Here is a 13,321-nt window from a genome sequence, read left to right as displayed (position 1 = left end):
TGATCACACACGCAGCCAATGGAAACAGCTGCTGGCCCAAAAACAGAGGAGTCTATGGGAAAGTGAAGGGGGAAAGGCATGGCCTAAGCAGCACGCACTACAGCGAAGGCGTGGTTTCTCCAGCTCAAATACGTGACACCGATTTTCTAATCAAATCTCAGAGCCGCCGCGCTTCACAGACGTGGCGAGCATCTTATGCAGAACGGGTCTTATGCAGAACGGCTCTTATGCAGAACGGCTCTTATGCAGAACGGGTCTTACGCAGAACGGGTCTTACGCAGAACGGGTCTTACGCAGAACGGGTCTTACGCAGAACGGGTCTTACGCAGAACGGGCCTTACGCAGAACGGGCCTTACGCAGAACGGGCCTTACGCAGAACGGGTCTTACGCAGAACGGGTCTTACGCAGAACGGGTCTTACGCAGAACGGGTCGTTCATACTCATCGGATGCGAGACGGCGGCGGCTGCATTCGCGTGCTTCTGGCATCAACAGCTGCCTCGTCTGACGCGACGTCTACGCAGCTAAATAAGCACCACTGTGTTTGCACTTCTGCCAAAGCTTGTGAGTGAGAGGGGGGGTTTCTCCAACATGCGGACTCCAATTCATGCCCGGCGCTACGGCGTCACGGTTAAGGAGCTGGGCTCGCACCCCAAAGCCTGCAGGTTCCTTCCCCCAGGTAGGGCACAGGTGAGGCTCTCATGGCTAAGGTGCTTAATCGGGGTTGGCTCATTAAATAACCAGCTGCATGAATGGATTGCACGTAACGCTAAAGCGTAAGCCAAGCAGCTCGGCCTGGATAAGGCTGTCTACTAAGCATATAAGCAATGCAACAGAACTTTGAGTACGCTGTAAAATGATCATATAGTATAATAAATAATAGAAATAAAATAAAATCAATAATCTTATTATAATCAATAATAATGAAATTTAATAAATCATATTCTGCCTGTTCAACAAGGCCGGAATGCGGTGGCAATGCAGGCATACATGCTTTGTTTTAAGAAAGCTGTGTGTTACTGATGGACTAGAAGTACCAAAATTTTCACTGCATAGCATTACCTCGAAATAAAGCAGCAGATGGGGCAGCAGAATCAATACAGCTCAATCACACAGTGGCTGTGGCAGGTTAATCAGTCCTCTAAATCACTCTAATGAAAAATCACTTTCATGCATGCGCCTATCTATTCTATTCTTTATCAGACCCAAAGAACTGAAATTCAAATGAGCGCAACAGCACCCAGCGGTGCTGGTGGTGTATATACAGTCTGGCGTGGACCCATATACCTTACCAGCCCGCACGGCGGTGTGGCACACGGACAATGGGTCAGTTATTTCCACTTAACACTTCAGTGGTTTTCTGGGGTTAATGTCCTGTGTTTTGTTATTTATTTTGATCCAGTGTCATAATGATCATAGACAGCGTTATGAAATCAAATGGGCTTATCCTGTCACTGACACTGAGGTTTAAAATTTAAATGTGCCAACTGCCACGTCAGTCATAACCCCACACACAGCAGCTACAGGTATACCCTGATCAACAAGCCACTGAGAACAATGCTCGTTAAAACAGTTATTTCACTATTAAGTGGGGGAAAAAAAGTTGTATTGAAAATACAGAAATAACACAAAGCAATTCCAGGCAATCAAACGCACTTGCTTTCAAAAAGCAAAGACATGTTGTTTGTTTACATTATGAAAGGCCAACCAGTTAAGAGGCTTGTGGGCCTGCCTTTTAAATAAACAGTCCCTGTCTCACTTCTCTCTTTATCGCTTCTCACAAATGGCAGAGGAGCTAGCTCCAGCAGCCAAGCAGCCATTCAGTTTTAATACAGACACAATCTTAAGGGATGGGGATAAAAGGCGTTATCAGCTGGGTTCTGGTGATGGGGCAGGCTCCAGCCCCACCGCTGCGTGCAGCGGAAACAGGACGCCCGGGCGCCAGGTAGGGCGTCCTCAGACACCTTGCACTCAGGTGAGACGCGCCGAGACGCCACATCCAGTGTGGGGGGGCGGGGGGAAAAGGGTTGGGGGTAGAGCCGTGCTGTGCTCCAGTGCCTGGGAGCCAGACGTACCCTCTGTAGCGAGAAGCTAATACTTTCTGGATTTTTTTTTCATGCTGTTGGCACAACTATTCAAGTGCCACTCTTAACCACACCCTGTGTGTGTGGGGTGTGTGTGTGTGTGTTTCTCTCTCTCTCTCTCTCTACAGGCTGAAAATATGCTGTGCCCGATAGGTACTGCAGTACTGGTTGCTTTGCCTGAAGAAAGAGGAACTCCCACATGATGCAGCAAATGATTAAGTGTCCTGCCACTTGTTTTGCATGCAGGGCTAGATATTGCCGAGCCTGTGTGACACTGAGCATACTCATGGGTAGCTAGGCCGGCACACCGACAGCTTCACCTGGGTGCTCTCAGGACCGGCGCGTGACGTCCCCCGACTAAGAAAGGCCTTATCTGAAAGGGCAGGCGGTCGGAGGGTTAAAGCGAAAAATGCACTCGGGGGCGCGGTGGTGACAGTGGTGGAAATGATGTAATGCGTGCAATGCATGATGGATGGGGGCGGCACTGTCCCCCCACCCCCCGGGATGCAGGCCTCTCTCCTCGGAGAGCTCTGCTGGGAGGGCGCTAATGACTCGGCTGCAAGACCAGGCAGCCCGCCTGGGCCGATGGAGTAGTGCGCGAGGGAGCTCCGCAGGGCCGTGCTCCCGGCCCTTTTCTCCGGTTTCTCTAACCCTGCACGACCCCGGAGCGGCACACTCAGCAGCCGCAGCGGATCAAAGTCCCGGCGCCACCATACCCCGAGTAACATGTGCGCTATATCTGAGCACCGCCACATGCACAACCAAAGCTGCATTACAGCTTAGCGCGTTTCCACGACAGTGCCTTACAGGGTTACAATGGGATCAGCACTTAGTCTGGATAATCCAAATTTATTCCTGTATTTCTTCCATCTTTGTTTTCCGATTATTTTTTTCCTCCCCATATTTAAATTTAAGAGATTGCACCGCTCACGTTTCTTGCACAGTTTACTACCAGACTAAGAGTCAGTCCCTGTGTCTGTGCACTCACTTGTTGAAAGACAGCGATTTCTTATTTTTCAGTTCAACAATTTTACACTTTTTTTTTTTTTTTTTCTCTGCCGTTGTACAGGCAGGGATTCAACCTCCAGCGCTCAACACAGCATCACAGGGGGAGAAAAGCAAGAACCAGCCACCCAGTGAGCAAACAGCAAAGGCGGCCAAAATCACCAACTACCATAACACTCATAACTAATGATTACGTCCTACACATCCTTTTCAAAATAATTTAAAAATCCGAATCCACGATGTTACACAGTTTTTTGGGCTTTGACAGTCGAGCCATCTTGAGACAACTGTCTGGCTAGCTGGAGTACGATTGCATTTCCCCCCATGCTGCCACATAGAAGGTGTGTGTGTGTGTGTGTGTGTGTGTGTGTGTGTGTGTGTGTGTGTGTGTGTGTGTGTGTGTGTGTGTGTGTGTGTGTGTGTGTGCGTGCGTGTGTGTGCGTGTGTGTGTGTGCGTGTGTGCGTGTGTGCGTGTGTGTGTGTGTGTGTGTGCTTCAGCACGCAGCAGCTGGGTAGAGCATGCCCAATATGGAAACAAAATATGAAAACATTCTTACTGGCACCCACAAAATAGCCCATTAGCCAAACTGAGTCCACAGTGTCTACTAAATAACCAAGCTGAATGTTATTTTAGATTCAGGTCTAATTCTGCACGACAGAAAGAAAACAAACAAAAAAGAAAACATTCTTCCCCCGGAAAGCATCCAATTGAGTTTCTAACATATTTTTAGGATCACAGCTTAATGTATTTTAAGGTTCACACATTAGTATTCACAACAAGAAGGGAAAAAAAAACTGTTTAAAAACTTGGAGCCAATGCAAGTTTATGTACTCATACTTTCAATGGTCTACAACCTTCACAAAGACTTATTTAGCATAAGTGGCAGAATGTTCATGTAACTAATAATTTTACAAAAACTTCCAACAACAACGGCAGCAGCTGAAACATTTCAAACTCTAAAGATCTTGTTTCTTAGTATTAAAGGTCAATTTTATACTAGATATTCGACAATTCTGTTGCATACAAGATATTTATAATGTTTACTGACAATGCTGGGTGGCAGATGTCAAAGGTAATGCCTCAGATGTCAGCCAGGGGTGCTGATTCAAGACCGAAAATCAAGTGCTAATCTGCTCATCAGGTTAAGTCTTGCCAAGAGTTTTGAGAATAATGGGGTTTACTGGAAGCAACGCAAATTTTTTGCATGCCGTTTTCTTTGCAGCAATATTGTTTATTTTACGAATATTTCGCTGCAACCTGGGACATAAAGGCATTGCCACTGAATGATTAACAGGGCTACAGGTCTGAGCTCTGTCTGAACTACCTGCTCACATCACATCTTTATGGCATTTCTCATCTTCATTTCTGATCGTCATTTACAAATGTGTTAATCATGTTTGTTTATTTTTTTGCTTCCAGTCTACATTTATACTCCTTATATTCTTCAGACAGTCATCCAAACACAGAAAGTAACAATCAGCAAAAATGCAGCTAAACACACACATCCTGATTTTTCATCCGACAGAGCACAAAAAAGGCCATTCAAGTGCTAAACCAAGTACTGAAGCTCCGTCTGACCACATGGCGTGAAGGGAGAAAAAAAAAAAACACGTAAAGAAAGATAACATCCTACAGTCTCTCATTGAGCATAAATCTATTTATAACCCGAGAAGCGTCTTCAGGAGGACGGTTTCTAGTAAGCAGGAAATGCCATTGTTCCTCATGCGTGACTCAGACAGAACGGTGCGATGTCAAGGCCGCGCGAGTGCGTTCACATCTGCAGCGACTCGCGGCCAAACCCTAAGGTGTATTCGCGGCAGGGGAACGCGCGGGGGCCCAGGCAGCCCGAGGGGAGGCCGCGGTGGGCCCCTTGCGCCGAGCGCCTGTCGGTGTGCAGAAATGTCCCAGAGGGCTTTTCAGCCGTTTGAACCTCGCCACTGAATGGCAGCGCGAGAACGCAAAGGGGGGGGAAGAGACAAAGCACTCCGATGCTGCAGTTGCATCGGCCATTTGAAAGTGTTCACCGCAATTCCGCTCGTCGTGGGCCAGGCTCCGCGAGCGTAACTGAAAAGCAGACCCCCCCCCCCCCCCAAACACTCCAGGGGGGATTCGCCTGGCCTCCCTCCGATGTGAAACACAGAAGACATAAAAAGAGATCAGATAAACGCTGTGGTTAAGTGCCCAGAACCAGCACAGGTTAATCACCAACTCCCACCCTCCTTTCACACGCAGCTCGCCCTGCCCAGCAGACCTTGGCCAGGGGTCACCTGAGCGTTCTACAAGATGGCGGGGAGAGATATTACAGCCTGTGCACAATTTGTTGTGAGGTTTTTTTTTTGGCTCCTTTCTGAAGCAAAGCCTGTGCTTCTTAGGTTTTCTGTCCATGTTCCAGATGCCCTGCGAAGCAGAACACCCCCGCTATGATCGCTTTATTAGAAAGAGAAGCTGCCATCACTGCACTCGTTTTGAGAACAAGGCTTTACGCTTATTCCTCGCGGAGCCGTTTGCCACAGAGCTCGGCTATCCCATTAATAGCTTACATTTAGTCTGCGAGGTGTTTAAAAAAAAAAATGGTTTTCAGTCTCGCTCAATGCAGTGAAATACACATCAGCGAGGAGATAAAAATTAAATGAAGTCTTGTAAGCCATGCAAATGCTGCAGCAGGCGTACGGAGAAGTCATGTTTCCTTCCACCCAAGTCTTGGTTTCTTATCAAAGTGCACAGACACATTGAGCAAATCCTGCCCACGAGATAGGAAGCTCCTTAGTAATAAACTTCCAGGAACGGCACTGGGGAACAGGGGAGCACAGAAATTGGCCTGATCTTTCTTTCAAATGTTACCTCATGAAAGTGCTCTTCTCATATTAAACCCAAGTATCAGTACTAGACTCTGTGTAACAGTCTATCCTGGACAAAAAAAATGGGGAAAAGCCAATAGCGCTCCAATTTAACGAGTGATTAATTAATGTAGACTTTGAAGGGGGAGGGGGGGGAAAAGACGACCAATCAAGAACTTCACACTGTAGAAGATTAGGCCCTACAGAGGCTTGTTAAAGATCAAAAAAAGCATTTTTCCATATAGAGAGCACAGTATGAAAGATAAAAAAAAATAGCCTTTGCATTAATCTGGACTGAATTTGTAGTTAACTAAAACAAGCTTTGAATAATGAAGTGAAACTGGACACCCTGAAAAAACCTGACAAAGTCAACATTGATGTGTGTTTTTGTTAACATCACCAACCCCAAGACGCACATCAAGGGTGTGTTCAAATATTTTAACTACCAGATTAAAACTCGAAATGTCTCCTGTGGTGTATTGCCACACATAATTTTCACTGCTGGAGTAAGGACACTTCCCGTCCAAACCACAACTTCATCTCAGCTTTGGTACACAGTGATGATGAGAACTATCCCGAGTTCTCTGACTGATGTCACGGCCTGCCTGCCAAGCTGCGAGCATTGCTTTTGCTGGTCTGTTCAATTGGTTTTAGCAAAATTATGTTTGTTGCCCAGCAAATTTTTCCAGCAAATTACCATCAGATGCCATCTGATTTAAATAGCTATGTTTTTACAAAAAAACATACTTTTAGATGGTTTACGGTAAAAATAAAAGATTAAATTACTGCTACTGGAGTTTTCACTTTGACAAAAAATCAGTTTTCAAATTTTATTAGACATACCATATCTCAATTAAAGGCCCTATAAGATTAGTAGCTTAAGTCAACAGTGGACAGAGCTCCAGGTGCACTCAGAACTTTATGTGCATGCATGTAGAAAATGCAGTTGTCAGTTCTGATGTCCTTAAACATACTCCCCCTCTCTCCCAACCTGTCAAGACGGAAGCGACCCTCTCAGCACCACTATTTTTGGTGCAACGGCACTGCAAACTTTAAAATCACAGGGCTGTGTATCTTTTAACCAAACTTTACGGTACAGCGCTTTGGCACTGCTGTGGAGAGATCTCTCACCTCTTGTTGATGGGCTTCTCGTCCTTCTCGTAGGGCTTGACGAACCACTTGCCGATGCGCACGAAACTGCGGTTCATGAGGCAGCGCTCCAGCAGGTTGTGGATGGCCTTGAAGAGCAGCGTGCGGCACTCGTAGGACAGGCCGCTCTCCCACACCCCGTCTTCCTCGCCTGCGGGACAAAACGGGTCCGAGGTCAGATCCACGGGGAACACCAGCCCAGTTCACCGACATCGGTATGCTGCGCTTTCTTCACAGCAAGTTCACGCCAAACTGTCCCCTCTCTGGCAAAACTGCATCGTTTGATGATGATGATGCATAATGCCTAGTGGTAAGTTACCTGCTTCGGAGGTGAAGTAAGGTAAGGCTTGTAACCAAAAGACTGCTGGCTCAAATCCTTGCTGGGGCGCTGCTACTGTACACTTGGGCAAGGTACTTCACCCAGAACTGAATCAGTAAACATTCAGCTGTAACGGATAACATGTAAAAAATGTAACCTATGTAAGTTGTTCTGGATAAGAGCATCTGCTAAATGACAACGTAATGTAATATAAAACAGCATAACTTCAAAAAACAACGGCAGCAGTTTCATAGTACATACTTCCCAGGCTCCTGTTAGTTTCACATATTGCCTTACGGCGGCAAAGAAAACTCTCACTGCCAGATTAGAATAAAATGAAATGCAGGTTTTGGTGCCACTATGATCTCCTGCAGCGGACTAATCCGTGAGTTTTCAGACAAAATCACAGGGGTCTGACATGTTGGTTTCAGCTTTTCTGTTCTGTTCTTAATTTCCGGTCAGGGAAGGGGGGAGTCAATTGCCAGTCCCTTTACAAATTCAGTCACAATGCAAGATGACAACCCTGCATTACCACGTCTACAGCTTTTTCACTCCAAAATGTTTTCACAGAGATTAGGAACAGCCGTTGCCAAGTAGGACCATCGCAACACCTTGGATAAACTTAAGGAACCACCGAACACCATGCTTATTCAATTTTACTACCAATGTTCCTCTATTGTACAATTTGTGGATATTGATGGATGACTATAAAATAACTACATCTGTCACCACAGGCTGCATCTGTGGTCACTTCTTCACAGTGTCCTCGTAAGATTATCCTGAAGCAAAGATGGACAACTTCCCCATTTTTTCTTCCCAGAAATATACTGACGTTCTCCCAGGACGCTCACTTCTCAGAATATGGTTTACGCTTAATTAGGCAAAATGACTGGAACGTAATGGTTAAATTGGCTACAACCAGGCCTTGATCTGACTGACTGCAACGCATGAGACGAAATGTCACAGAACTCAATGCACAGTAGAACACCAGCCATCCAAAACTCTAAAGCTGTAATGCCCTCGTGAAGAATCCAGCCAAACACTGCAATCACTGCCCATCAACTCCTAAAAATATCAATCAATAAGCCCTGTAATGAATGATCGACTGAATGAAGCTTCAGCATGTTATAAAGCAGCTACTTCACACCCACACTGTATTTAAAAAAAAAAAAATCCCAGCCTCGTGAAACAGACAGGAAATTCATACCAGATCCATATCAAAATAACACACAGACAGAGGGGATTAAGTCACTGAAATGTTGGAGCTCCTGAACAGCTTGTTATGCGACATGGCAAGCCAGGACGGATTGGAAGGATTTTATTAGTTTATTCTATTCGTTAATCAAATTTAGTTTCCTTATCTAAAATTTACACCTGCCTTTTCACTGTTCCAAAACACCACTGACAGCCACTGGATCAGGCAGTACTCTTTAAAGTCATCTGTGCAGCGATTATTGCTAAAGAACTGAAACCGGTGCATTCAACCAATAGTTCCTTTTTTGTTATGCACCCCGACCCACACAGATCATTCCAAAACTGACGCAAGTGCTTTATTAACACCAGTCGTGCGGACAGTTTGAAGCTACAGTGTATGGTACTGCGCTCAAAGCGCATTAATTTGGATGTGTACATGCACTCTCAGTGTTGAATTAAGAGAACTCTGGACGGCTCAACTTTGAATAGCACACCGAGGAAAAATTCAAGAATCAATTAAATAAAAAACATCTGAACAAAGTACAGAACAAAATGTGCTTATACTCACATTATCCCATGTACACTCACAGAGAATGGGTAACTTGTGCCCCAGTTAGGGAGCCAATGCAGTTTATTATCAATCTTTCAACAGGCTGCTCCAACCAGGAAAAACTAATGATACTAAATATATACCCCAAATCCAACCCTCAAGTTTACACAACACCACAGATTTTTCTATGGAACACCAACCTGAACCCTTATTCTTTATAAAGTAAAAAAAAAAAAATAAAAACAGAGAAAGGCAAGGATACACAAACAAATGTAACAAAATACCAAAAAGACTAAAATGAAAACATACTGCCATGATAAACCAAAATACTACTATATTAGGTGAATTGGGAGGTCTCTCATTGCCAGTCTGAATCGAGATACCCAGGAAACGGGTTAATTACAGTGTGGAAATTCACACAGAACACTGCATACGAACCAACAGGGATATGACAGAAACCCAGAGGGGGCAATTAGATCAAAACTCAGCAGGCAACACCTCTGTCAGTACAATGCATGTTGTGAAATGGTGTTCTCAAAAGGTAAAATGGCTGTCTGACCTTGACTGACTTCTCAAATTTCAAAACCATGGTGTCGTTCGGGGGGGGGGGAGCTGCAGAACATCAAACCAAAAATACATCTTTCCGACACTATGCTGTTTGAACATATCGTCACATTTCGTATGCAATACAATTCTGCACACTGCAAAATCCTGGAATATTGCTTTGCTGCGTTTCATATCTGTACTTATTTCAGGGGCAATATTCTATCTTCACGTCCAGGTACAATGTCTAAACAGATGACTAAAAACCACAGCCCAATTCCAGATCATCTTCTTTAGAAGAGCTAGCTGCAGCAATAATCTCACTGTGAGCCACTACTCATCACTAGATGAGCTTTCTAATGTGTTTTAAGTGCACAGCACCATTTGTGTGATAGTGCTGCTAAATGCAGCATGAAAACAGTCCAGAGCAGTAGCATTTTTTTCCCTGTTTGCATGACTGACAAAGACTTCCATGTAAATAAGAGAGAAGGTGAAATAAGGTTAGCGTAGAAAATTACTCTCGGACAACCCTTTCAAACCATGTGAATGTTTGCTTTTTAAACAAAAAAAGGGGGGTGGCAGCTTGCAGAATTTCCATCCTAAAACAGTGACTGGTCCACAGAAACAAATCCTAAATATGACAGTAGCTGAAGGGGGGTCTGGAGACCACAGCAGGGGGTCTAAAAATGACACCCACGGGGAGAGAGAACAGGCAGTCTTAAAGCTAAAAAAAAAAAAAAAAGTTTACCAGTTGCAACAGGACATTTCAATCAAGATTCACCATACAAAAGAGATTGCTCCACAACAGTCCACAGCTAGAAGAAACAGCCCTCTCACAGTACTGCCTTCCCAGCTACTGTGTAATATGGTCCCTTTCCAGATGTTGATCTTGAAACTGTGTCTATTTTCATGATGCATTTAGGAAGAAACATGGGAAACACCTCTGGCTAGTCAGCTCACATATTTACAAGGATATATTTACAAATGAGCAAAAACAAAATTATATCAAAAATATACCACAGAGATTTGTTAGACTGTTGCCCGTCTGCAAACTAGCCAAGCAAAATGACAGGAAAACTATCATTTAGGTTCGAGAGGACAGCAGGCAGAAAAGTTTTTCAAGGTTTTCTAAAACCCACCATCAAAAAAAATCATATACCTATACATGTTCATGTATTTATTTTCATTATTATTTTATATCAGCACAAGCTGGGGGGCCCAGTTGCTACAACAGCCACGGCTGCTATTTTATGGCCACAGAACCAGAATATTTGGAGCAAGATTAAAATGCTGTCTGAGTGAATATAAGTCCACACATTTATTTTATCAGCTTAGGAGGGCAACCAACTAAATTCTGTATGTAGTTACAAACAGCCATCAAAGAAACAGAAAGGTCTGAAATTTAACTTAACCCCCTGCAGCGAAAAGTATTCCAGCGACCCTGCAGATAACCTGACCTTGTTCTTCCATCCACCTCTTTCATATACTTAAACCCCCACACATGCTGTGCGCCTCAAAACCATTTGCCGCCATGAGATTTCACAACTTGCTTTCAGATGTTTGCTGTGGAAAAACTCCACTTGATAAAAAGTAATAACCACAGCTGATCCCTGGGATTTGAAAACCAGTTTACTTGTTCAAGAATGGCAGGGAAAAAAAAAAAAAAAAAAAAATCGCATTCAAGACGCGGTTTATGCAGACTTGCCAAATCGACAGGGAAAAGAAATTAAAACATATAAACCTACCACAGTGTTTCCGAAGAGGTCCAAAACATCTGCGGGCACAGCAGGTGGCACCTGCCCAATCAGTCAGACTGCTAAAACTAAAGCCCAAAACATGAAGGTCTGTGTTGCCAGTGCCTTCCACCTGGTAATTTCTACAAAAGCACTCCCCCTCTCTGCCCCCCCCCCCCCACCTTAACTGCAGGCTTTGAATGGGATTTACAGGGGAAAGCCTGTGGTTATTGGTAGGCTACGGGGCCAGTAAAGACCCTCTCTGGGGCGTGTAAATGTAGCGGGCAGAGTCCACTCTGTGACAGGGCGTTGTGAGGTGCGACGAGTGAGGGTCAGCATGGACATGCAGCATGGACATGGAGAACACTCGTTCCTCACTGTGCTCCCACGGTCGCTGGTGAAAGCACGGCACATCCATCACCCTCCTCACACACTCAACAAGGCTGCAGTATCAGCTTACAAGGGTGGACAACGGTGGGGAGAGGGAGAGCCGGCAAAAGTGTAAAACAGATCGCAGGAACTCAATGAGCCAAACGGTCAGTGTGCTGAAATGTGTAGAGCAGGTGTACCCCTCTTACAAGCAGCCCCGCAAAGACCTCTGACAATTCATAGGAAGGGTACCAGGGACGAGGGACCCCAGAAATCGTACAGAGAGGGCTCGCGGGGGGGGGCCTGCAACCATATGGCAATGTTGCAGTGCAGGGGACCTCAAGACCGGTACAGAGAGGGGTGGTGAGCAGTTCTACAGGGAAAATCTAAAACTACACTATTTGCTTTGGACAGATGTCTTTTCAAAAAGAAAAAAAAAAAGCAAGGTTCTTCAAAAAAAAAAAAAAAAAAAAAAAGAAGACAGGAAACCTTTCAACCTACATTTGCAGAGACAGCCATCAGGATCACATCTGTTTTGTAGCCTGCTTGCAAGCCCCCACCCCCCCCCCACCCCTCCTCCCTTCTCCCTCTTGCGCTGAGAGCACACAAGTGTCTGGTTTGCATCAAGCGCTGCTAACGACCTCGTCTCCGAGGCTGCCGGTACCGCGTGTCAGACACCACCGTGCAGCCGGCGCTGTGCCCCGTGTTTCTCTGGCCCCCTTCAGCAGCTGCGAGCACCGCTGGTCTTTTCTGCAAAAACTTGCCTAAGAGAAACAGAGCCAACTCGATGAGTGCTCTCTGACCAACGCTAGGATGGCTTTACCCAGCCGGTTATCAGGCAGGCCGGTTCTGGGAGCCAGCGGAAGATCCCACCAGCTGTTAGGCTAAAGACAGCTCTGAGCTAGCGGAAATCAACAGGCGAGAAAGGTACGCCTGAAATGTGGTCGGCCTCAATATTTTTCCAGCAGCTGAAGGGGGGGGGGAAATCACACAAAACACAGTGAGGAGGAAGCAGCAGAACTGAGAGAGTCAGGAATACTACAGCTGGAGAGGAGCTGTGATGGGAAGCGAAAGCCTCCTGCAGTTGCTGGTGGTATAGGGAAATATTTCTATCGGCTTCAGGGGCTGTCTGCGAACTCCGCAGATGCTGAAACGAGTCCATATACTACATCAAGCACCAGCACACCAGCGTGTATCCAACACCCCCACCCACCACCCCCCCTTTTACTTTGTGTATTTCTGTATCCCAGGTTTACAAAATACAAGACATGATGTTTTGAATCCAATTACGCTACATCAACTCAATGCACATTTATTAGGCAGTAAATGTTGTCTGTTTCCTAATGGCTATTGGTGATGAATGATACATTTTACTGCATATTAATTTTTTTGCAAATTTTTTTTATCACCCATAAAAAAAATAACACGGAGTCACTTGGCAGCCCACATATCTTGTTCGGCAGTAAATACATCACCCGGCGATTCTTCACTCCTGCGGTTCTTTTTCTGAAGCCTGTTAATTGGCCCCCGAGAAGAGC

At 45.3% G+C, this 13,321-nt stretch overlaps 1 protein-coding gene across 1 annotated transcript in view; it reads right to left on the bottom strand.

The window, feature by feature from the left end:
• Nucleotides 1-13,321, bottom strand: part of med13a (mediator complex subunit 13a) — a 69,268-nt gene that overhangs the window by 40,938 nt on the left and 15,009 nt on the right. Inside the window, exon 3 of the mRNA XM_036523705.1 lies at nt 7,058-7,226. Within this exon, the coding sequence (XP_036379598.1) occupies nt 7,058-7,226 (169 nt within the window). The remainder of the gene's footprint in view (nt 1-7,057; nt 7,227-13,321) is intronic.

This window comes from Megalops cyprinoides, chromosome 3 (assembly GCF_013368585.1).
Source record: "Megalops cyprinoides isolate fMegCyp1 chromosome 3, fMegCyp1.pri, whole genome shotgun sequence".
Taxonomy (NCBI): Eukaryota; Metazoa; Chordata; class Actinopteri; order Elopiformes; family Megalopidae; genus Megalops; species Megalops cyprinoides.
This window is presented reverse-complemented; position numbering and strand designations above follow the sequence as displayed.